Below are 26,117 nucleotides of genomic sequence, written 5' to 3' on the forward strand. Positions count from 1 at the left end.
AAGCTGGCTTCGGGCCTTACCTAGCTCCACCCGGCTCCTACCGGCCCTCCCACCTAGGAGCTGGAGGATGGTCCCGGGGCGCCCCAAGGGGACTGCTGGTCCCCGGAGCCTCCAGCCGGACGCGCCGTGTCGTGTGAGCCGCGTGCCCGCCCAGTTTGGAGGCAGCTGCCCCCGCCGCTGACAGGTGCTGCCCGGAGGGCGCCGGGTGCGGTCCCTGGCGCAGCTGGACGCGCACGCCCCGGTGCGTGCAGCTTCCCGAGCTCGGTCAGCGAGAGGAGGGAGCCAGGGCGCGGCCTGGGGGACGCCAGTGGACTGGAGCCGCGGAGCTTCGAGCGAGAAACTTTGCAGGCGCCGCGGCCGGGATCCGGTGACCGCTCCAGCTCACCCCAGCAGGTGCGGGAGGAAGAGGCGGCGCCGGAGTCCCGAGGCCGGAGTGCCTCGGCGCCGGCGGCTGCCGTTTCTTTCCCCCGAGCTGGCCTGAAGTCGCTGGGCACTCCCGGTTTCTGCTGCTGCGCCCGCCGCCGCCACCACCGCCACCGCGGGGCCCCGGTAAAAGGCGCAGCCGGAGAGGGCGGAGGAGAAGCAGGAGGAGGAGGAGGAGGAGGAGGGGAGAGGAGGAGCAGGGGGTGGAGGATGGAGCCCCGGGCTGCCGCGGCGGGCGAGCAGGAGCCGGCGGCGGCGTCCTCCTCCTTCCAGGCCCGGCTCTGGAAGAACCTGCAGCTGGGAGTGGGCAGGAGCAAGGTGGGCGGGGGCGGGGGCGGGCGCGCGGGGGGTCCGGAGCGCCGCACTGCGGACACCCCGTCGCCCTCCCCGCCACCCCCGGGGGGCACGCGGGGCGCACCAGCCGGCGGGAGTGGTGCAGGCAGCAGGTGGAGCGGCTTCAAGAAGCGGAAGCAAGTGCTGGACCGAGTCTTCTCCTCCTCGCAGCCCAACCTGTGCTGCTCCTCGCCGGAGCCCCTAGAGCCCGGCGGCGCCGCCTGCAGAGCCGAACAGGGGTCCACGCTGCGCCGCCGGATCCGCGAGCATTTGCTCCCCACCGGAAAGGGGCCGTTGGCGGCCGCGGGAGCAGCGGGAGGGACGCCTCCTGGCGGACGCTCCCCGGACTCGGCTCCCTCCTCTTCCTCCGCCTCATCCTCCCTGTCCTCCTCGCCCCAGCCGCCGCCAAGGGGGGACCGCGCCCGAGATGAGGGTGCACGGCGTCGGGGCCCCGGCGCGCATTTGTGCCATCAGAAGAGCTCCTCTCTGCCGGGCACCGCCTGCCTGGAGCAGCTGCTGGAGCCGCCGCCACCTCCTGCAGAGCCAGCGCAGAGCCCCGCGGAATCTCGGGCCCCGGAGACAGGCGAGGAGCGCAGCAGCAGCCAGGTGAGTGCCGGTGGGCGCGGCCGGAGACGGGGTGCGCGTGGCCACGCCTCCCGCTTCAGGCGGTCACCTCCTGGGGAGCGGGGGACCGAGGGCGGGGGGCAGGGGCCGGGGCGCGGAAGGGAAAATGCTATTAATTCTAAGTAGATGAAGCAGTGCAAAGAAAACATCTCGCTCTTGTTTGGCAAAGATGAAAAGAGTTCTGACCTGCACCCGGACTTTAGTTTTGATAGAAATGATATCTGTCACCAGAAGCTCTCTGACTAGCCAATGAAAAGTTAGACCTAAAGTGGGTACTTTTTAGAGGTCTCCTGGAAGTAGATGTCCAGCCAAGTCTCATCTTGGCAAAAGAAAAAACTAACCCAGTAACTTAAAACAATTACAACCACGTGTGGTGGTGTGGAGGCAGCACCATTTGAAGCAAATGGCTGGCAGGAAGAAATAGAAACGTGGAGAGGTAATTTATGGCACCTGTGACGTCCTGTGGCCGGGAAAGCATCATCGCAGGACTGCTCACTTTCCGGCACCCCCTTTTTAAACCTTCCCCGGCGGCAAGTGGATCATTCATTGCCCATAAAGTGGACAGCAGGCGCGTCTCCTCCCCGTTAGTCAAATGCATATGAACCTTGCGAAATTTTAATAGTCATCCGAAGCACTTGCTTTTAAAGTATGCTGCTTTATACTTCTTGTTAACTGCCCAGACAAGAGTCAAGGATTTTTTTTTAAGTGCTTTTATTAGAAATTTTATGTGTGGTACCCACAATGTGTCCCACTGAATTGGCTGTTTTTACCCCCTCAGCCTCGAAGAGGCACTGCTCTTTTTGTAAATGTTTATCAAATCATTTTAATTCTAGAAAATATTTTGGAAGTTTCACTCTGCCAGAGACCTAAAGAACATTTTTCTCCCAATACATCTTAGTTTATTTAAACCTTCTCATTGTTTTGACTCTGATTAAATATGTTGGATGAATGACACATTACAACTTTAGTAGCAGATTAAAAGCTCAGCTACAAGGAACCATCAGACTGTGTTTTGAAGGGTAAGATATGGGAATAGATAGGCTTTCAGTTGAAAGTTTTTATAGCTTGTGGACTGATTTCTTAGTGTCGCTCCAGAAAATAAACCAGAATACGAGTATGTTTTGTTACCTAATAAACAAATTTGCTTGCAGTAAGCAAACACCTGATGATCCAGAAAAAGATTTTATTCTTAGAAGAGTAGGTAGAAATAATAGTGACAAAAAGACTAAATACATTTACCTTTCTGTCATCTTGAAAGTGAACTGGATAGAACCCTTGTTTTTGGTTTTAAAAGTAAAGTGATAAATGGTTTTAGAAGAATGTTTTAAATTCATTATAGATGAATACTATATATTAAATGAAGTATTTATTTTTGAGTGTGTATACAATCCTAATGTATAAGAATTTTAGAGTTGGGAAACTTTTTTTTCTTTCACTTTCAAGAATAATAGAACAACACATAATAATTTAATTATTTTGGGAGGTATGTATCATATTTCTGTGAATGTTAACTTACTAAATCACATTGCAGTTCACTGAACCAAAATATTTTCAAAGCAAAAAGTAGGTAACTGAATTTTTATGTTCCTTTTTGCCAAAAAGTTTTCAGAAACTATCAATCTTTAAAAAACACTACTACTATGTAAATATTAACATACAAAAGATATTGACTTATTCTGGAGAAGATACTAAACTAACACTATTATGTATGCCTTTACCATATGCTGGGCATTTTATAGCCCTACATAGTTTAACCCTCACAGCAGACCAATGTGATACAAGTTCTTATTGTCATTTTATAGATTAGTAAACCAATGGTCACGTAAGTTAAATAACCTTTCCAGGGTCATATGGTTAGCAGATGACGGAGAGGGGTTTTGTACTCAAGTCAGTCTCCAGAATATTTTTTCATTATTCCAGCTACCTTTGACAACTTTTAGAACTTGTTGTATTTTTTTAGATGACTTTGGTCTTACTGATAAAACTAGAGCCTTGCAAGTTTATGTGTATTCTGGAGATTTTTTCCCCATTCCTATATACAATCAATTCTATAATGGATTAGCTATATTAATTTGTAATTGTTCTGTGATGGATTGTTGCATATATATTTTATCACATTTACAAATGACATTATTAGCCATGATCTATAACTCTTAAGAAGCTTTTTATTATAGAGAATCAGCATTTCAACATAGACATAAGAGAAATTAAAAAGTTAAAATATCTTTCAAAAAATAGGAGAAAGATGGGATATAGGCAGACCAAATGATAAACTCTGAGGGACTTGCCCGATGCCAGACACAGTCCCAGAAAGAGATACCATTTTTGGTCCTCAGCATCTGCTGCTCATGGGGCTTTGTTCTCTGAGAAGTGGAGAGTTTTCTCTGTACTGAATCACCAATACAGCTTTCACCAATGTAAAAGAGAGGATTTCTCAGTCCTGGAAATACCTCTGGACTCACCTCAAAGGACCCGGCTCCCCTCTGAGTGGGGAAGAGGAAGAAATAGAACTGGAACCTGGAACTGGAAGGGGACTCATTCAGTTGCTCAGGAGTCAGCTTAGCTTTGCAGCACCCTTCCAAGTTTCCTGAATATCTCAGAGATCTTTCCTTACTCTCTCAGCATCTAATCTCTAAAGAGACCTCGGCATGGGGAAGGGGCATGTAGCACATACAGATTTCACCTTTATTCACAGTTCACAAGCACAGTACTCAAGAAAGAAATACATTAAAAGTCCTTAATACATCTTTAGAGTGCCTAGATGAAGAGACTTTTCTTTCAAGGCAGAAATAAAATTTATTGCAAAAATAGGCAAATTGTTTAATTTTTCTCTTGTTCTCTGCTTGATCCTGGCATAAGCCATGTTCTCCAACACACTCTCCACGTCTCCACCCCACCAGCGCAGCATGAGGCCCCAACAACATATGTGCACGTACTCTGACAGTGGGTGGAGATGTTAAGCAAAAGCAAAGAAAAAAAAAATTGCTTTGGACTGCTGGGGAAAGAGATTTTAGAGGCACTGATACATGTGAGTAAAAGTGAACAAACCAGGCTACTTTCCATGTGCCTGCTATTGTGTTTTCGTTAGCCAAATATACCTTTGGAATTCATACTAACAGACTTAATAATGCCTTGCTGTTGGGCCATGTGCATTATTTCAAATGTTCTGTTTTGAGAATGAGAAAAAAAAAGAACCCCCTTTCTTCCCACTGATTCTAGTTCACGTGTTGGGCCATATTGTCATACCAGATGCATTTCATTTTCTGCAACACAGTTGGAAAAGATGCTTTCTCAATTTGTGTGCATATCAAAAATATGCCAATTTTATGTATTCTGCCTTGAAGAGTTACTAAAATTATGTTTTGCTAGGATCAGAAAGGCAGTATTTTAAGATAAAGAGTGAGGAATGAATACATTGCATTTTTTTTTTTAGTGTTTTAACAAAAGCATGTAGTATTTATGAATGCTGAACTTTTATTTTCTTCTCTTTAAATTTGATAAAATTGCTTACACAAAGGAGAAACAATATTTTGGAAAAGAATTAGGAAAAGTATTCAGTGTATGTTAAATATGTTTTGAAACATAGCAGGAGGAATCTATTCATTGGGATAAGATTCCTAAAACATACCTGTAAGCTCTGATAAAAAAATGGAAACTATTTTCTACAATTAAGTCTATATGTGAAGTATATCTTGCTTTATTATCTGAGCTTTTAAATAAACCCTGTATTTAACAAAATGTTTCAAAAACATGACTTGGGTTGATTTTTGCAATTTTTCAGGTGTTTTTACTATTACTTCAAAGAACACAACTTTATCTTAAGGAAGGCATAGATTTAAAAATATAATTCCTATTATAAATGACTAAAGTCACTGAAGAAAACTAATAACATCGAACTCAAGTCCCTAAAACAATGTTAGTAGCTTGATACTGGTCTAACTTCAGAAATGACCCCTTTCAGATTGAAAGTGAGAGTGAATGAGACCTTAGAACATTGTGAATGAGACCTTAGTACATTTTGGAGCAGGATGTAAAGTGGAGTTTGATGTGTGATAGCATTCATGAAAAGTGCTGGGATCATCATTTATTCCAAAGAAAGGGAGTAAACAGAATGACATATTTCCCTTTAACTTTTACTTGCTATAATAAGTATCTTGCAAATTTGAGTTGAACTATGAGTCTTGCATAAATGGGAAGTGTTAGCATGTAGATGTTATGAGAGATTGGCTTAAAATACAGCAAGTGTTCAATAAACATTAGCAATTGCTGTTGTGCTTACTTATTATTATTGGAGAGCATATTAAAGTTTTGCAATTGCTGCTATTACAAATAAGTGTAGGGTTAAAAAAAATTAACGGGGTGCTTTGCCAGTCCTTTTTATTTAATTTAGGATGTGAACTATGTTACTTGCAGCGGTGGAAAAAGTAGCTTATGACTCATCAAGGTAGTATTGGTGACATTAGAATTTTGTATAGCAATGAAAAAAATCTTATCTTATTTTTAGCAAGCATGTATACATTATCATGAAGAATGAATATGCTAAGTTGAGGGAAAAATGTGATTAGCAGATTTATTAAAAAATAGAACAAACATTTTTCCTCCTGTTTCTTTTACCTCATTGTCTGAAAATGATTTCACAAAATAAGGGTTAATTGATATCTAAAGGAAATATGTAATATTGTTTCTTTGATTATAATATTTAATTATTTACCAACCCTGGCTAGTGGAGTGTAAATAATATGTCTGCATAACTATAAGCATTGACAAAATCTTCAGGTTTAGAAGTTAGGTTCATATATATTTTTTCTTTTTGGTTTATATCTGCTTATCATATTGTAGTGGACATCTGCTTTAGGTAAACAGAAGATAATTGTTTGAAACAGAAAGTTCTTGGTTTTAATTTCTTTTTTCTATCAGAAAACTTACTAAAAATCACGTATTTCCCTACCTCAGTAAGTCAAGCATCCTAAATAAAATCATTTCTTGATAACTGAGGATCATTATTTGCATTCTGGGCTTTGTTTGTTGGTTGGTTTAATGTGAATGAAGTAGAAATTATCCTAGAACTTGCTTTATATAAACTTGAATGTTTTTATAAATTAAAATATAAACCATACCTGTTCATGACATGTTTACCTTTCTGTAAAACTGATTATTGAATCAAAGTAGAGGGACCCTTTTCTCAAGTCATTTGTTCACTTAACAGTCTTAAAGTTTTTGTAAATTTTGATTTGTCGGCATCATTGAAGATACTGTTTTTTTCTGCATCATTAACTTTAGGTGCCATTTTAATTTCTTTTTCACCATCAACCTTTTCTTCTAACTCACATGCTTTTTATGAATCAGCAGTGAGAAGTTCACTATCCCTAACAATTCAAAATTTTATCCAAATACATTTTCCCCTCTAACATGTAACAGTTTCTTATCATTAGAAACTTTTTTTTTTTTCTGGCAGAATATCAGGCCACAATATCCCTAACATCTCCAAATTTTGTATTTAACTGTAGTATGGGTGCAATATGGAAAACTGTATTTGTAATATAATGAGATTTAAAAATCCTGCCTACTGCTTTCTTAAGAGGAGAGTTTTCTTCTTTTCAGTAAAGTCTTTTCAAGATACTTTATACCAGCCTTATTTCCCATTCTCTTGGATCCTAGCCAATTTGGAAAATTACAACAAATGTAGACAAGTGGACCTCTGAACATTTTAGGATCATTGTATCCTCCTAATCCCACTGGGTTCATTCAGAGAGGCCCCTTCAGCATTAATGATCTGAACCTATTTTGCTTAAGCCTGAGCTACCTTTGCTTGCCTCACCAGCTCTGATGGAGTGGAATTTGGCAAGCCTTAGTACAATAGACCTAGTGAATCCTCATTGTAAAACAGTTGAGGGGAAGACTACTCAATAAATGGTGACTGAATCAATGAAGGGATAAATGGATGGGCTAGAACTGTTCAGAGATAAGGTCTCTGGAAAAGCTTCAAAATTGCTTTATGTTTGTGAAGTGATATTATTGCCTTCTTGATTCCAAGTCCTTTTAAGCCTGGCAGATGTATTTGATGTTCCCCTCTTCCGCTAGCTGGTAGCTTGGCTTTTGCTAGCCTAGACTGACTTTAATTTTGGTTCTTGGGCAGACAAGAAACAGAATTAAAGTATGGTGAAGGGAGGATGTGGCACTTACTAAGTGGCTGCCATATTGTGCTCCCATGGAGAATAGAAAAGCATCCTGTTTCTGAGGTTTCTGGGTCAGGGATGTTGGACTGGGTCAGTTCGTGGTATTGGACTCTGACTCTGGGTATCTATTTTTTGCACCCAAGTCTACCTTTCTGGCCTCTGACGTACCCACACATCTGGATTCTTGATTCCTGCCCGCATATCCTCATTTAGCTATGCCTCTGAGTCTTGAATTCTGCTTGGATCTTGCCTCAAGATAGTTTCCTTCCTTATTCACTGCTGCTTCTCCTCAACCCATCTCTTTGACCTGTTCTTTGTACCTAGCACTTCTCCTGTGTCTCAGACCCATCATTTAAGAAAGTCTCTTATCTTTAATTTACTCCCAGCCATGACTTAGATTAAAAATCCCAATATTGACTGGGGGTGGTGGCTCATGCCTATAATCCCAAAACTTTGGGAGGCCCAAGTAGGTGGATCACCGGAGGTCAGGATTTCAAGATCAGCCTGGCCAACATGGTGAAACCTCGTCTCTACTAAAAATACAAAAATTAGCTGGATGTGGTGGCAGGCTCCTGTAATCCCAGCTAACTGGGAGGCTGAGACAGGATAATCACTTGAACCCGGGAGGCGGAGGTTGCAGTGAGCTGAGATCGTGCCACTGCATTCTAGTCTAGGTGACAAGAGTCAAACTGTTTCAAACAAACAAAAAAAAAATGCCAATATAGATGAAGAATCCTGTCCTCACTAGCCTGGTTCATTTGGTTGCCTCTTAAATACAAAGTGCGTGAAGTGGAGGTCAGACAGATGGCCAGGTAATATTTACAGTGACCCCCTCCTGTCTAATGCTGAGCCTTGTTAAAAAACACCAAATCCTCCCTCCAGAAAATCTGCATTGTCCGTCAACTTTATTTGCTTATAAATGACGGTTTTCTCCCATAATGGACTAGACTAGAGCTGATTTTTCACTGAGCATGGTTCATTGTCTCTGTGTCCTTGCCCCTTTCCCTCCTATTTTTAAACATCTCACATGCCTACTCTTTAACATACACACCCAGTTTTTTAGTCCTGCCGGCTTTCTTCTTTCTCCTTAATATTCTCTGTCACCCCTACTTTCTCTGCTTGCAAGATCTGATTCTATTAACTAACAATTTAGCATCCAGAGATGAGCTGTCCAATGTGGCAACCATTAGCCACATTTGGCTATGGGACTCTGGACACATGGCTAGTCAGAATTGAGAAGGACTATAAGTGTAAAATGTACACATGCACACTGAATTTTGAAGACTTGTACAAAGAAAAGAAAATGAAATATCTCATTATTAAACTTTGTATATTGATTGTATGTTGGGATAACATTTTGGACATATTAAAATTAAATATAATATAGTGTTACAGGTAAAATTACATATGTGGCTCATACTTGTATTTTTATTGGATAGCACTGATCTAAAGCAGGGATTTCAAACTCCAAACTCCAATGCCCACAGGGGCCACCAAAGTAAAGACAGGGAGCCCAGAGAGTTTGGTCGGGCCCATAGTGGACCAGCGAGCCCCTGCCCCTTGAAGGAGCAGCTGCTTCTCAGCTGATTACTGGCACCCAGGAAAGAAACTGTGTTGCCAGTTTCTAGATTTTTTAATAGAAGCCAAATCCTAGATTTTTGTGTGAAGTCTTCAGATTCTGAATTTTTGTCAAATAAATCATATATTTTTAAAAGCATTGTAGGTTAAATAAAATATAACTCTGGCCTGAATTTAGCTATCATTTTGAACTCCTGACTCAGAGAGGTCGCATCTGATTGCTCCCTTTCCCACTTCCCCTTCCCCCAAGTGTTGGGCAAGTGCTAGGCATGTGTTGTCCGGGGCCATGCATATAGGCATCAATACAACATGTAGGTGTCAATACATTTTACAAACTAATAGGATGAGTTCATCAGCCAGGAGAAATGCGTGGTGGGATGAAGGTCAGAATGCAGTGGGTTGGGGCTTATGTGGAAATTGCGAAGGTGGGAGGAGAGTGGCCAAGCAATTTGGCTCTCTGCAGAGGATAAAAGAAATCAGTAGTGGGAGAAAGAGCAAGTGTTGGAAACGGGTCATTGGAAGGTTTTTATAAATGGAGATACCCTGAATGAGTTGATGGGACAGAGCCTGTGGAGAGGGAGAGGTCAAAGATAAAGGAGAAAGGGGGATAATTGATGGAATAAGGTCCTTGAGTACCTGGGTTGGGGTGGGTCCCAAAGGCCATGGGTGGGAGGTCTCCCTTAGCCTTCAGCCAGAAGAAGCACCCGTCCGCCAGTGCAGATGGAAGGAGACAGTGTGGACGTGGATGCAGGAAAGTCTATAGGCTTGGTGGCAACAGTTTGAGGGTGTTCCGTCTGGCGGCCACTTCCTTGTTTTGAAGTGTGATTAGGATTTGGACACAGGGAGATGGTGAAAGACTATTGCCTAAGCACAAAGGCAAATAAGCGTCCTGTGTATACAAAAAATAAGAAGTCAGTAGTGGGACTAAAATCTAGGGTGTGTGCAGAGCGGTAGTGAGGACAAAGGTGAGAGTGAAGGTGTGGCTAGATATGAGGGCTGAGGTGTGTACTCTCCTACCCTGGAGGCAATGGAGCAGGGCAGTGACTGGGTCAACCTGAACCTGAGGAGGGTGAAACTGGCATGGAAACAGGAGACCATGAAGAGGCCACAGTAGTCTCAGTGAGAGCCTGCAGCTGGGCTGTGCTCTGACCTTGGTGATGGAAAGAGGGAAAGATTTGAGGGATCAGGAGTTCGGCTGAATGTCCAGGGACTGGGGAGAAGAAAGAGTTCATCACAGCATGTTTTCCCCTTTCCTTATGTTTTTGAATTTTCCTAGTTCTGTTCAGAGATGCTCTTATTGAAATATCTTTATTTATCCTCCATGGGTAAGGGTTGAGTTTGGGGTTTGCATTTCTGCAGAATGGCTGAGGGTTTCAGGCTCCTAAGTGTCAGAATGTACCTATTTACTGTAATAGCTCATATTCTTTAAATTATTTTGAGCTCTTCAGAATAAAATGGTTCTCTTTTTTTTCTGCAGTGTCAGGCACTGAAAGTAGTGAGTATTAATAGAGCAAAAGAAAGGGTAAAACATGTTAGTATAAAAAATCAGGTAAACCAAGAAAACCTCCTACATATACCTGTTAGCTGAATTCTTATGGTACTTGATGCCAGAGTGGCTAAACAGTTGCAGAAATAGTTATAATGAAGGAGTTTGGGATCTAAGGGCTTTGTTGGAAATTTTTATTCTTAATCAGGGTAGTGTGCTGCAAACATCTTAAAATGTGCATTCTCTCTCTATGCAAGGTTCATCTGTGTATGGCAAATGGTCAATTTCTGAAAACTACCAATAGATATTCTCTCAAAATAGAAATGATATTCTGTCCATACCCTTAGGCCATATCTGACTCTTGTTCTTATATTGAAATGTAAAGTTGATTTTGATATAAGAATAATTTAGCTATTTTCATAGTTGCTTTTGAATAGTATTTTCACCGCACCACACTGGAACTCCAAATATTTTCCAAAATATCTTTTGGGATTGGAAGAGACTTTAGAGATGTTCTGGGTCACCACAGAGCAGTTGCCTCCTGTGCCCTGAGGGGCGAAACCCCCAAATCAGCAGGGTCCGTGTTGTCTCTAGCTGCGAGCAGACGTGGGCTGCACATTTACTTTTCCTCTTTGCTTTTCTCTACTTTTAAAGGAGGCTGGAGAGGAGGAACAGTAATGGGGTCTGGCTGTGATGGTGACTTTGGCTGGTCCTGTCTGGACTTGTAGACACACCAGTTCAACTCAACAGAGTTGGCAAGTAAAAAAAAAAAAAAAAGACTTGACCATTTGGGTCATGGGTCATGCCCCCAGTCTCTCTCTGCTCCCTTTGGCCCACTGTACAGCAAAATGTTCTACACTCAGCCTGGTGCTTTATAATTTTCTTGCTTCCTCTGTGGGAATCAGCAGAGTAAGACAGAAGGGAACAAACAGTCAGAGATGAGAGGGAGACCTGCAGTTGGCAGAATTTCTGAGGCTGCATGCTCTCTGCCTCTGGGCTTTTCAAGGAAGACAGAGCATTTTAAAGTGTATTTATACCTATTATTTATCGGATATTTTCACTTTCTTTGACTTCAACTTTTTCCTATGGGACATTTGCCAGGATCGAGGAAGAACTATATGGAATTTGCCATGAGAGAATCTTTGCATAACTTGTGTGACAAACCATGATTAGCCTATGGGACTGTGTTGCGGGGCTATACAGGTGGCATATTATTTAGGTCCTGGTTCTTCCTTCTCTGCCCTCTGGCTTACCTGCTTTTAGCTATAATATCAGTTTTCTTTCTTTGCTTGGAAAATGGGCAAGGAAAGTAATGAAAGGACAGGCAATTTTTTTATTAGTAGCTTTTATAATATATATAGTTTCATGGCAAAGTTTAAATAATTGGTTCCTATGATGATTGTGACATTTTGTGTTGCTTTGACATATGCCTCACACACACATGTGCACACACAGAGGATGCCTTTGCCAGGCATGGTTTATGCTTTATGCACGTGCCTGCTCTTTCACGAATATTCTATTTTTCACTGGAGTCAAAGATACCCAGAAGAATGCCAATATTTTTACACTTCTAAATTTAGTCTTCCACTTTAATAGTATTAAAATAATAGATAGTATTACATTTAAATGACAGTATAATCTTTACTCATGGCTTTAGTTTATCTAGTCTATTCAGATGTACAAAAATTAGTTCAGCAAAAGGGGAAAAAACAATTCGAAGACAGGATTTATGGTTACTAAACGACTATGGTATGTATTCTACAAAAAAAGAATAATCTTTGAATTTAAAATTTATATATATATGTGTGTATATATATGTATATATGTGTATATATACACACACACACACACACACACACATATATATATATATATGGAGTGCCATATAGAAAAATATAGTATTATATATAATTTATATATGATGTATATAAAATCTGTGATCTATAAGGAATGCCTTTCCTTTAGTAGAATAGTCAGTCTTCTATAAGTGTATATTGTATTTATAGCGACCATGGAAGAGCACTATTGAATTTTTATTCCCTTAATCCTTTCAGTGTGTCACAATAACTAATATCCATCATTAGTATTTTCAAGCATTGCCTGTCTTAACTCTCACAAAATGAACCTTACAGGTAAAAATTAGGGACGTACTTTGATGAGTTTCTCTATCGCTATAGTGCATTTTTTTTTTCTAATTTAAGGAAGGGAAATACTTTTAGGATCATAAAAATATATTCTCATAATCACAAGAATCTCATTTTTTGAGATCATCTCAGAATGAGAGCTGGTGAATAACTGAATTAGGAGCAAACGAATCTGAGACAGCAGAGCCTTCCCGTGTGGTGGGCGGCTGCCTACTGTAATGTCTTGTTTTCTGTTAATGTTGCCATGCTAATGCCTCTCAGTGGCTCTATTGGAAAAACATTTCTTACACTGTTTTATTACTTTCTTCATTCTCTTAATTATATCTGGATTATATCCTGAATGGTATATTTACAAATGCCCGTTTCATGTTTTAAAATCTATTCTTTTTCTAGGAGCATATGTCTAAAGTGAGTTTCAGACAATACACACATATCATTTGTATTTGGTGCCAGAAATTTGTTGTGTGAGCTAGTTTTGCATAAGTGTACATGAACTTATTTATTGTGGTATCTATTGTGGTAGGGCTTACTCTTTAATATTCTGTCTTTGAATTAACTTTTGTTAAATCTCAATACACTTTATTTATTTATTTATTTACAGAGTCTTGCTCTGCAACTGGGCTGTGCTCTGACCTTGGTGATGGAAAGAGGGAAAGATTTGAGGGATCAGGAGTTTGGCTGAATGTCCAGGTACAGGGCAGAAGAAAGAGTTCATCACAGCATGTTTTCCCCTTTCCTTATGTTTTGGATATTTCTGAGTTCACCCAGGCTGGAGTGCAGTGGAAGGATCTTGGCTCACTGCAGCCTCCACCTCCTTGGTTCAAGCAATTCTCCTGCCTCAGTCTCCCAAGTGGCTGGAATTACAGGCACTTGCCATCGCACCTGGTTAATTTTTGTATTTTTAGTAGAGACAGGGTTTTACCATGTTGGCCATGGTGGTCTCAAACTCCTGACTTCAAGTGATCCACCTGCCTTGGCCTCCCAAAGTACTAAGATTACAGGCATGAGTCACTGCACCCGGCCTGCAGTCCATCTTCGAAAGCTGTGTTAGGTGAGGTCTGACTTGCTGACTAAGTTTCTCCCCAGCCCACACCAAGCTGGGCTCTCTTTGCTCAGTTGTGCCATCTCACCTCTGGCCTGAGGCCAACAAACATGTGGAGCTTCTTACCTTGTGCCATTTTAAAATGACACTTCATAATTAATATTATTAATAGCAACATACATAGCATTTATTATGTGTTAGGCACTATTCTAAGTGTTTTATCTATACTACCGCATTTGTTTACTACAACACTTAGGTGAATGTCTTCTGCATTTTCCAAATGAGGAAACAACTACAGGAGATTAACTGACTTGCCCGAAGTTATACGTCTGTATAATGAACTCAGGTCTGTGTCGCCAGAGTCTGTGCCTTTAACACTACAGAATAGGCTGCCTGAAGTAGGTTGTGCCTGAGGAACCCAGTTTAGGAAAATATCCCAAGTAAATAGCAACTTCTAAATGACAGTTCTACTTAAAAAAATTCTTCCTTACCAGGCACCCCACTAAATCACCATTATTATTTTTGTTATTGATATTATTATTAGACATATATATTATAAGTCCTGTAATTTTGCATTTTCTGTTTCTATAGCCTCATCTTGTTTCTGTCATTACTGTTTTCTTGTCCCCTGAAAGGAATGGTATAAGGGAAAATAAATGAAATATATCTCTTAGGCATTCTATATGCAGCGTATCAAAGAAACATTTATAAATTATATACATTGTCTCACTTATATCTCACAGCAATTTTGACAAAGAGATATTGTTAGTTGCATTTTATGTATGCGAAATTCTTAAAGAGGCTATGTAACTTTTCTGCAGTGCTGGTTTTGTCCATAGTTACTAAGTGGCAAAGCTGGATATTGACAGACATTTGATTGCTACCAAGGCCATAATTTCCAGGCTACCCACTGCTCCACCATTAGTGAGGCCAGATCCCTGCACCAGTGCTAGATACAAGCTTGGTACCCAAACCCATGATTTGTGGTTGAGTCTGAATGCCCCTTAACATCAGCCTTGCTGATAGGTCTAAGTGTCACCCTTGTTTTGGAGAGAAAGCTGGAAGAAGGTGTTACTATTAGTTGGAGAAAAGTTTCCAGTGAGTGAAAGTGGGTTAGTTTATTTGTAGGCTCAGTTCTCAGACCTCATAAGTGAATATTTTCAGATCTTTCTTCTTGTAAGTTCCATATATGTATCATGACTTCAAATCATGTTGTTAAACTCCTCTGAAAAATAATGCTATACATTCTGTATTTAGTCTAGGAATTATGATCTTTGGATAGGAAAAAAAAAATCTTTTCTGAACATTAGTTGTTTTGTAAAGGTGCCCATTTGGGGTATATTCACTGAACAAGGAGAAAGCAAGATATGAGATAATGTCTTCTGAATTTGGCACAACTTCTAATGTTTCTTAGTAACAATAAGACCAGCATGCAAATCTTAGACTTACGCTAGTTGCTCTCTTAATTGATTTGCAGACATTACTTCACTTAATCTTTGTGACAACAGTAAAGCAGCGGGAATTCTTAGCCCCATTTTATAGGTGAATCAGTGGAGGCTTGGAAAGAGAGAGGACATTTCTCAAGGTCACACAGCAGAGCTCAGATTTTGTACCTAAGAACTGGCTCCAAAACTCATGCGTCTAACTGCTATGTTACTGGCAGCACATTGAAAAGCTGCTAGGTCTGCTCATAAGTATTGTCTTGTAGCTGTTTTCCAGATCTTGGAATGGGGAGAATGATCAGTTTAAATGTTCTGTATAATAAACCAGCTCCAGATATATATGTGTAACTGGAAGATTTCCTTCCAATTAAGTACCAATGATTTTAGTAACTATCTTTCTCTTTATCCCTTCCTCAAATATTTATGAAACATCTTTGTTGCGGTAGACAGAGTATCTTGTAAACAACTTGATAATAAGACAATTCCTGCCCACATCGAGCTTATGATCTTATAGAAGAACCTTCCATTCCATTAAAAAATACACAAATCATTACCAATTACAATTGTGATAACTGAATCAGAGGAGTACAGAGAATTGTAGGAATGAATCGTATAAGAAGTCCCAACCCAATCTTGAGAGAGGGAGGATCAGATAGGTTTCCCTGAAGAAACATTTAGGATAGAATGAAAATAATGAATGGGAGTTGGCCAGATTTCTTCAGGGTGGAGGGGAAAGTCAGGGATGTGGCAGACAGTTCTGGGAGAGGGAACCACAGCAGGAGGCACTTAGAGGAAGATTGCTTGGGCAGTGGGGATTTGGTGATTAAGAGGAAAGGGGTGTGTGTATTTTGGGGGAGATTGGTCTGGGATTGGAGGCAGGGGCCAGATTTTGCAAGACCTTGCAGATTATGGGGAAATTTTGGACTTTAGCAAGCTCTGAAGCAATTTTGAGAGCCTGGATGCTCAGCCTTGAAGGGAAGAACCATCTTCAGGAGACTTCATGTCCTTGGTCTGGGAATAGCTTTCCTTGCTTCTGTGAGTGGAACCACATTGTACTTATAAAGAGAGTTGCCTTATAAAGTTGTCTTATAAAGAGAGAGGGAAGTAGGTTGGAGCTACGTTTCCCTGTTAGGATATGATATTTTTAAAATGTTGACAAAAATAGAAATACCTAGAGGATGAAAATATCTTTCCCCCTGGAAAAACATGCCATTTCATTCTTCCTATTGCTTTTTTTATTGAATACTATTGGAAAGTAAATGAAGGCAAGAAATGCAATCTAATGTCTCATTATCAGTGCTCAGGGGAGAGATATCTCCTAGGCAGCACATTTCAGAGCCTAGGTAGAGATGAAAATTAGATAAAGCTCAGTGATCCAGATGTTATAGTTGTAAATTATAAAAAAAAAAAAAAGTTATCAGGAGCTTTCAAGTTCTTTCCTGAAGTTAGGGTGGGGAACAGATGAAAAACTCTGGAAAGGGTTCTGTAAGGAGGTGTACATTTAAAAATCTGTATTGTTTGTTAACATAATCATGGGTTAATTAGGAAGGCTTTCGCTGAACAGATCTAAAGCATGGTAAAAGAGATTTAATTTACTATACATTTTCCTGTATATTTTCTCAGATCTAAAATCTAAATTTTATATTTCCATGTATAGCTAATCTTCATTTTTATGAGACAGATTTGTAGCAATGTTGTCAAGCAAGAGGGAAAGTTAAAGTGTGTAAAAGCTCACTATTACACTGGTTATACAATGTTATAGGAGGGAAAAGGAGGAAATGTCAAAGTATCTCATGGAGATATCTCCACAACAAATATCTCATGTTGTCTGTCATACAATCAAAATTGAAGTGGCAACACAAGCCAGCCTACCTGCTGTTCTGTGAAAGCTTAGGGTATAGATTCTAGCACAACTGGCAAATGTGAGTGATCAGAAGTTGTTCCGAGCCCTGCCCAATTGAGGTTTCCCATTCTCTGCTTTGACCCCCCACAGCCAACTACTACAATGACCAGTATACACATGGACTGCTCTAAGCACCCAAGTATTACCGCTATGACTAGGAAGTAGCATCTAGTAAAAGTTCTCAATGACAGAAGCCATGCCCAAGTTAGAAGGTATAAGAATCTACTTATTCTTTTATCTGCTATTATGGAAAAATGTGATGAAGTCTTTTTGTTGTTGTTCTTCATGTAGTATTTTACTGGAGTCATAACCAAGTAAACATCATACTATTCAAACAGTAAAGGTATTTAAACAGTAATTCTAATTCTATTTGGGTATCATAAACTGTTTTCAGAAACTAACAAAGGTTGTAGTACTATCCCCATAAAGAAACAGAAATATACACAAAACCAGAATTGTGCATTCTTTCTCAAGGAACGAAATTCATGACTTTCAACCCGTGGACTCCAGAACCCTAGTTAATACCCTTAGGTAAAAGGAAGACTCATTAGTAATTCTTATAAAAATTAGATGACTCCATTAGCATTATAAAAGTTAAAACTTGAGTCTCTGAAATTTCTTTTTTTTTCTTAAAGCTTGCTTATTAATTTTATTTGTGCTTATTTCATCCAAATTTAAGTTGATCTTTATACCATTTCTAAGTAAATATTTTAGCAAGTAATTTAACAGTGTCAATGTATTTCAAGGGGCTGATTAGCTTTAAAAGAATATCATGCTAGTAGTTCATTTTATGTTTTAGCACAATTGTATGGAAATAAATGAAAATGTTCTTCATTAAAACAGCTATGGTAGTATGTATCTCTTAGAAGTTAACAGGAAGAAGTTCTTTGAGACTTTTTTCAGTAATATAAAACTCTGAAATTTCAACCATGGCTTGCATATTTATTTATCCTAGAACCTTGCAGGGCACATGGATTGATTTTTAGAAGGAAAAATCTGTGGACTCATCTCCTAAGAATAGGTCTAGATGTCCCTAGAAATAAGGCAGCTGTAGCCTGCAGCATTTACCAAAGAGACCAGGGTATGAGGGGAACCCAAGTTTGGAGTTTCTTGCTAATATGAGGTTCTGTTTCCTAGAAGTTGATTGCTGTTTCCTTCTTATGCATTCTTATATGAGACTCTTTGGGTCTGAGCCATTGAGAAGCAAGATTCCTTTACCAGAGGCTGTGATATCTAATAGAAGCTTTCTCTGATTATCCTCCTCAGTTGTCAACATTTGCTGACTGCCACCTACACACATAAGGAATTGAAAATCTGTTTTAGATTCTGGGAACCCAATACTCCTACACTCCAGAGATTTTTTTTCTCTTAGTTGGGGAGATAGCTTATACACATCAAAGATGAATGTCACTACCAGGTAGCATAGACATTCCACTTTTAAGTAAATAAAACCATGGGAATCCCTGTGTCTTGGCAGATAAACACGGAGGCTTAATGACCTCATTTGCAACAATTACTTGAACATTTGGTCTAGTTTGCACCAGCGGTAGTACACTCTCAGCCCACTGTTCGCTTCTCATTGATTTCATGGCCATCTTATAAATGTGCTTGAAAATGTAGAAGCTCGCATTCTGAAATCACCATGAGGAAAGAGTTTGATTAGAGGGCAGTTCTCAAAGCTGAGAGGCGGATGATTCAGAGGGATATGGATCTGTGCTTGTGCACTCTGGGCTTTGATAAATGGAAGCACAAATAATTACTTCCTTTAAAATAAGCCAACCACAGGCCTAACTCATAGCTCCTTGCCTGGAAGCCTGATTCCCTGCTTGGGGCAGCAGCCTATGAAAAGGAAGCTGGGTAGAGCTGAGGGTGGAATATGAACACCTCTTGGACTGAAGCTTGGTGTACAGAGGCAGGAGACTGAGCTGCTGCTGGGGCTGACTGTGCCTGCCAGAGGGGGCTGACTAGGTTCTGCCAGCCAGGCCATGCTTGAGAGCTAAAGAGGCACACAGTAGTTCCCCACATGATACTGGGAATGTTTGAGGAGAGGTGGGTAGGAATGGAGATGTCTAATGAGATGGATGGAGCAGAGCCCCCAGCATCAGGGACAGCTTGTTCACGAGCCTTTCATTGCAAGTTACAGGAATTCACCAATTCCTGGACTAGGCTTCAAAGGAGAGTGTATTGGTGACCCCTGAAAAGACCCAGGGCAGGCTGGATCCAGGCTTCAAATAGTCATCAGGTCTCTCTGTCTTTACCCCATCACCCCCTGCCACCTTTCTTTCCTTCCTTCTGCCAGAATTGTTTGGCTTTGGGCATCTTCTGTCTCAAGTGGACTCTCTACTGGCAGGTCTCAATGTCTCCAGGTACACATCCCCTTCACAGCTGTGCCTGCCCCGGGGTGAGACCATGCTTGGGAGTGAGTCACATTGGAAGTGATTTGGATCCTCACTGTCCGCTGTAGCCAGTGGGTGCTTTGGGCAGGTCGTGTGCATATTTTGGAACCCAGAAGTGAAGGGCATTCAACCCAAGCACTGTGGACTGAGAGTGGGAGAGAGGTGAGTCTTTAAAGGCAAATCAAATTGCTCTGGGCAGGCAAATATTTCCAGTGCCCACATGGGATTTGGTCAATAACCAGCAGTGGGGAAGATGGATAATCAGCCATCCAGAAAATCTGTCTGTGAGCTGCTGGACTCAGCTGCTGGTCTGGAGCACTGCCTTGGAGACAGAGACTGTTTTTCTATGTTTTCAATATAAAATGAATGTAGAGCATATAATTTTGAAGTGTATATCAAAATTAATGCTTTTCTTTGTGAGCGGGTTTTAGTATTTGAAAATCCATACTAATGAGATGACAAGTTTTAAAGTTAGCTATGGTACAAAAGACAGCACCTGAGTTCACCTAAAGGCTATCACATTGATGAAGTCCTACAATTTTAGAAAAGAACTTAGAAAACATACTTTAGAGAGGTAGATACTGATGCTCAAGGGATGAATACACTTACCATCCTCTTCTTTCAGAGCCTAGAATATAAGCAGTTCCTGATCCGCACTCCACTTGCAGGCAGCTTCATTTACACAGGTGTGCTTTAGTAGTGTTACCCATTGCTGCTTCAGCTTCTCTTACTGTCCCTGTCATCACGCTTTGCAAGAAGGTCCTTTTAGGGGATGTGTGGTATAAATTCAAAGGAAGAGAAGAAACAGTGTCAGAGAAGAATAGCCCAGGAGAGTTGCTGCCCCTGGGTGGGCACTGGACTGGTTGACTTTGCCCATGGGGAAGACAGGTGGAGGCAGACTGTCTTTCAGAGCTCAAGGAAGTCTTAGCCTCTCTAAACTTCACATGTCTTTTCTATAAAACTGGGGGAATAACATACCAACCTGATGGTGCTGTTATGAGGGTCCGAGGAAGCAATTTAAGTTCCCGGCACATGACAGTGTTCAATCCATATTCTTTATTCTCCTCCACTCCAGCACTTCTGATAGTCTGTTCCACTCCACTTTTGAATCAGCAAGTATCTTTAAAAGTTATACTGGTGTCTCTTGGAGGCTTCAGGAATGACCATTTATACTTTAGCATGAATTAACTCAGCTAGGTTCTTGCCTTCTAATTTCTGAATAGAACATTGTAAATTTTGAGCAGTGAGCATGAGTGCAAGTGATTTAGCTCAATCTGTAGAATTTGTGGCAGCAACCTGGGCCTGGATGGGTGCCACAGGACGTAGTATCGGGGAGGTGACTGGGAGAGGCTGGAAACTAGTGGAGATTTGAATGGAGGTGCATGGGAAAGGAGGGATGAGATGCTAACTACAGGCTTGCTTTGTTCCATAGCTTGGCTGCAGAATACCCATTGTGGGTCTGGCAAAGGAATGGGAAACTGCCATGTTCTCCTCTGCCACCTTCCTGTCCCTTGTGATTTCTTGCTCCCGGAACTTGGGCTGGAGCTGCTAGAAGCACATTAGGAGGTCTTATCTGGAAACCAGCTCCCATTAATGACATTGCTTCTCTGGGCATATGAAGCCAGTAAACACAGCTTTCTAATGAACCTCTGGACTTTCCCCAGTTCAGGAAGCCAGGGGCTTCTTGCACTGCAGAGATAATGTTTTCATAAGGCTTAGCCTTCATACACTTGAACAATGTTTCTGTCACGTCTTAAAATGGAAGATCTAAGCAGGAGTCACTTGTAGTCACTTCCGTTGCTTCATACATGCCTTGCACATAGTAAATGCCACATAAATGTGAGATCAAATTGAATAATATATGATTTGTCTATTAATTGAAAAAAGCTTTTAATTTTTAAAGTACTATACAGAATAACTATGGATAGATGACATTGTTTGACATAAATGAACTTTACCTTTAATTTTTTTATATTTTTTGAATAATTTTGATATTTATTAAAATAATATCTCAAGGGGCTAATTAGCCAAGATTGTTTGAGTTTTTAAGTTTTTAAATTAAGCTACTTTTTAATCCTACTGAGAATTTCCCACATTGCTACAATCATGTTTACAGGGAGTTTATTTTTCAAGGTTAAATGGAGATAGTCACTTTCTCAAATAGAGATATTCTAACTTGATTTCTAATCTTCTAAGCACACAGCTTATCCATGCAGTACTGTCTCAGATTTTAGTTCTGAGAACTGATTTAGGCATCTTTATCTCATTGTTGGTCCTTTTATATTATTTTTATGTCTGGTTTCCTCTCACTTCCTAAAAATGGGTGTAATGCTTAAGAGCAATGATGCTTTTGGTATCTTTTTAAGGTGTTTACAGCATGTCTGCCTTATGAGAGGTACCGTGCTTGGAGCCGTTGAGTAGAAGGTGCTGGCTGGTGTAGCCATTGCACACTCGAAATGGCAAAGAGTTAGCAAGGATGGACCTGTCGCTGCCCAAATCCCCTCATCTCGAGATGGGTCCATCCTGTGGCTGCTGGGGCATGGACTGTGATGGCTTCACAGCTGTGCCCCTACTAGGCATTGCCCTTGGCCTCAGGACACAGCCTCTCCCAAAGCTATGTCCCTCCAAGTGGCCAACGGCTGATTAATGAGGGCTCTAAAGACCTAGCCCCCTTGCTTCTATTTGGGACAACTCTGCAGTCCCAGCTCCAGAGCTCCCTGTAGGATTGAGGGAGGCCTCAGTTGAAACCACATTGTGGGTCACCTTCTCCTTCTGTTCAATCCTGACTCCTTACTTCCTTATGGATGTATCTACCAGGGCATCCCAACCCACCTCCAATAAGCAGCTAGACATATATCTGCATTGCAGAGAACATTTACAAGGAACTCCATCTGACTGACATCATTGTTGAATTTCTTGAAGAGATCTGTAAGTTTTAGGAAGAAACAATCAGGTATCATAGAAACAGTGGCAACAAATTGTGAAGGGCTTGGTGACAGATGAACATTTCAAAGACAATCAAGAGAAGTTTTGCTGATTGGATTACACCCAGGCTTAAAGTAACGTTTATGGAAAGATGAAGAAACAGACGTCCCAGAGAAGATGAGCGTTAGGTGGCACCAGAGTGCAACAAAATTAAATGGAGATTGGAAGTACTACAAAAAATCATTTGTTACAGAAAAGAAATTAGGTTTGTAAATAAGCATTTCAAAAAATCACCAAATGCTAATGTGGGAGGAATCTTTTTTTTTTTTTTTTCAGCTACAGAATCACACTGCAGTCGGGAGATTCAAGTGCTGCAGAAAATTATTATAAAGCACCAACTGCACACTATTCATATATGTACTGCTTCATTGCAAGGATCAGGAAATGGTCTTTAGCTGTGAAATCTAAGACGATATTTGGTGGTTATTATGGATCAGAGAACAAGGTCTCAAAGTGGTTAAATGGTTTTCCAAACAGTACATTTGTCTGGTGAATAGCAGCTACTCAGATATTTATTGAATGGATGTAGAAATCAAAGAATAGGGCCGGGAAGAAATTTCAGATATTTTCCTTCCTGTCTAAAGGAATGGGAATTTACCTCAGAAAAGCTTCACAGTCTAATAGGACTTCAGCTGCTTCGGGTTAGCTATTGTAGATAAATATGCTATTTTAACTTTTTTAAAATGCATAATGAACTTCCAGCGATCTATTATAAGGACATAATCAAAGGACATATTGCAAGGACATAATCAACTCAAAACATATTTAGATCAATTCTAAATATGTTTAGAATTGTTCATCACTCCATCACTTTTAACAGAAAAATTGGAAATTGCTCAAATTTCTAATAATAGAGGAATGCTTAAATAATTACAATAAACCCTCTGGGTTATTACTTGGTCATTTGTTCTGTGCAGGAAACATGTGAAGGGAGAAGAAAACACACACACAATACCCTTATCCCAAGTGTGTGGCAATACAGATATAATAAGCAAAAGCAAATTGCAATAAGAAGGGGAGAAGGGAAAGGATATATATATATATATATATACACACACACTCACCAGACTATGGAGGATTTGTCACCAGGCCGGGAGGCAACAGCCTGGGCTCCAGGGTCCACTCATCCGTGCACAGACGAGGGGTGGTCTCAGGAAGCTTCGGCGGTCCAGAACCCTAGCTCTTTTTGTAATAAGTTATTTGGCATGAGGCCCAGTCACGAGGGCCCCTAGTGACTAGGGTCAAGGAACACTAAAAGGTCAATTTATTTTTGCAGTTGTCAACTGTTTTTCAATAGCTAACATATAGAAATAGATTGAAATAGAGATTTCTCCAAAACAGCATTGGATGCACGCCTCAAGGGGCTCACACAACCTGTTCCAAGACTTGGTGACCATTGTTTGTGTCCATGTTCAATTGAGTTCAAATTTAGTATTTAACTTTTCCTCCACATTTAGCCTCAATTTGATACTCAGTTGTGGGAAAATACCCTTACAGATACATGGGGAAGGCATAGTTGATATAGATTACAGATACAGGGTAAGCGCAGGAGAATTAACAGCACAGTTAATAAAAACCACACCCACCATGGTTTTTTAAGGAGAGTAATATTGTGAGAATTGCCAGGGATATACACATAACATTCAGTGTGCAGCAAGACAAACCCCGCCTTGGACTGCAGTAAGCATGTCTAATGCCATTGGATTTTGCAACACAGCAGTACACAGCTGAGCAAATTCATCTGATAACGTTAAGTCCAGTGCTACTATTGTTGAGCTTTTTCTACATGTAAACTTAATATTTTAATTTGTTGCTGAAGCAGGATTGTACTGGTGGCAGGGGAGAATACTGTGATAGGGTACCACCACCAGAGAGTCCAGATTACTGGGAAGGGAAATATTATCCCGGATGGTGGATGGAATTAATGGCCACCCCAAATGCATCTCCCCATCCAATGTGGGGGGGAGATATCACCACCCCTAGGATCCCCATACCCAGAGGGCTCCCCCTGGGGACAGCAATGGTTTTGATATAATTATAGTGTATTAGGTGTTATTAAAATAGGAAAGAGATTGTGTTTCTCTGGGGGCGTATGAGTTGACAATTTTCCGGCAGGAGAAAGCCCAGAGTAGCATTAGAGGAGCCATTTAAGTCCTTTAGACAAAGGGGGTACTATATGGAATCCGGCCACCAGCACAGTAGGTAATATATACCATTCCAGGCATATTGGGCAGGATACCAAGGTTTTTAATGCAAGACGAGGGTGCAGTTTACCTTTTGTCTGACTTGGGCAAATAGATTGATTGCTTTAGTCAAAGGAAGTCCAGGTTGGGTTGCAAGTCTTTTTGTGGCCCCATTGGTAGTGACATAGCCATTCAGAAATTTTAGCAGAAATGATTCTCCAAGGTAGTCCATTTCCTGTGGCCTCTGGCAACTTGACACAGAGTCAGCATTGACCGAAGTTGCCTCTTCTGCAGCAGTGGCTACCCAGTTGATGAATTTATTCTTGGCCTCAGACACAAAGACACAGGTGCTGACCATAAGTAGATAGGTTATTCCCTGTAATAACAAAACCGGAGGGGAACATGATATTGTTTTTCATCTTTAGGAAATTGTACTATGCCTTCATTTTCTGCTCTCATAGCTACAAGGTCACCAGCCTTAGGGGTGGGATCTGATGGATGCTGTACCCGTATTTTGGCTCCAGGATTTAAGCTACCTGTACCAATGGATCTGAATCCCCCAGTTCTGTATGTAGCCTCTGTTGGGGCAGAGATTTCCTCAGGGGTTAATTGTTACAAGGTACCACTAACAATTGAGCATCATTTAAAAATGTTTTCAAAATATTTTGATAAGCATTTTTAATGAACTTTTATTTAGAAGAGTTTTATATTTTTTAAAAATTGCGAATATAGGACAGAGAGTTCCCATGTACTTTACACCCAGATTCTCTATTATTAATAGCTTACATGACTGTGGTACATTTGTTACAATTAACCAGCCAACATGGATTCATTATTATTAACTTAAAGTCCATACTTTATTAAGATCTCCTTAGTTTTTACCTAATGTTTCAGTATCCTATCTAAGATACTATATTACATTTAGTTATGTCTCCTTAAGCTTCTGTTGGCTGTGACATGTTCTCAGACATTTCTCGTTTTTGATGACCTTGATAGATGTGAGGAGTATTGGTCAGATATTTGGTAGACTGTTTCTCAGTTGGGATTTGTCTGTTTTTCTCACGATTAGATTGGAGTCATGGGTTTTCGGGAAGGGATCACAAAGGGAAAGTGCCATTCTCATCATCACATCGAGAGTACCTTCTACAACATGACTTGTCACTGTCGACGTTGACCTTGATTGCTTGGCTGAGGTAGCGTGTATCAGGTTTCTCCACTGAAAAGTTATTCAGCACTTTCCCTGCCCTCACCCACCCCGTTTTCTATACTGTAGTCTTTGGAGGGAAATCACTATGCACAGCTTATCCTTAAAAAGTGAGAAGTTAAGTCCCACCTTTTTGAGATTTGAGTATTTACATGAATTATTTGGAATTCAGCACAGACTCGTCTATTCTCTCCCATT

At 40.8% G+C, this 26,117-nt stretch overlaps 1 protein-coding gene across 10 annotated transcripts in view; it reads left to right on the forward strand.

The window, feature by feature from the left end:
• The first annotated feature begins 568 nt into the window (after positions 1-568).
• Positions 569-26,117, forward strand: part of MCTP1 (multiple C2 and transmembrane domain containing 1) — a 591,199-nt gene continuing 565,650 nt past the window's right edge. For all 10 annotated transcript variants that reach the window (XM_039470335.2, XM_074383518.1, XM_074383500.1 and 7 more), the window contains exon 1: positions 569-1,362. In XM_039470335.2, the coding sequence (XP_039326269.1) occupies positions 634-1,362 (729 nt within the window). In that variant the 5' untranslated portion in view covers positions 569-633. The remainder of the gene's footprint in view (positions 1,363-26,117) is intronic.

Source organism: Saimiri boliviensis, chromosome 1 (assembly GCF_048565385.1).
Source record: "Saimiri boliviensis isolate mSaiBol1 chromosome 1, mSaiBol1.pri, whole genome shotgun sequence".
NCBI lineage: Eukaryota > Metazoa > Chordata > Mammalia > Primates > Cebidae > Saimiri > Saimiri boliviensis.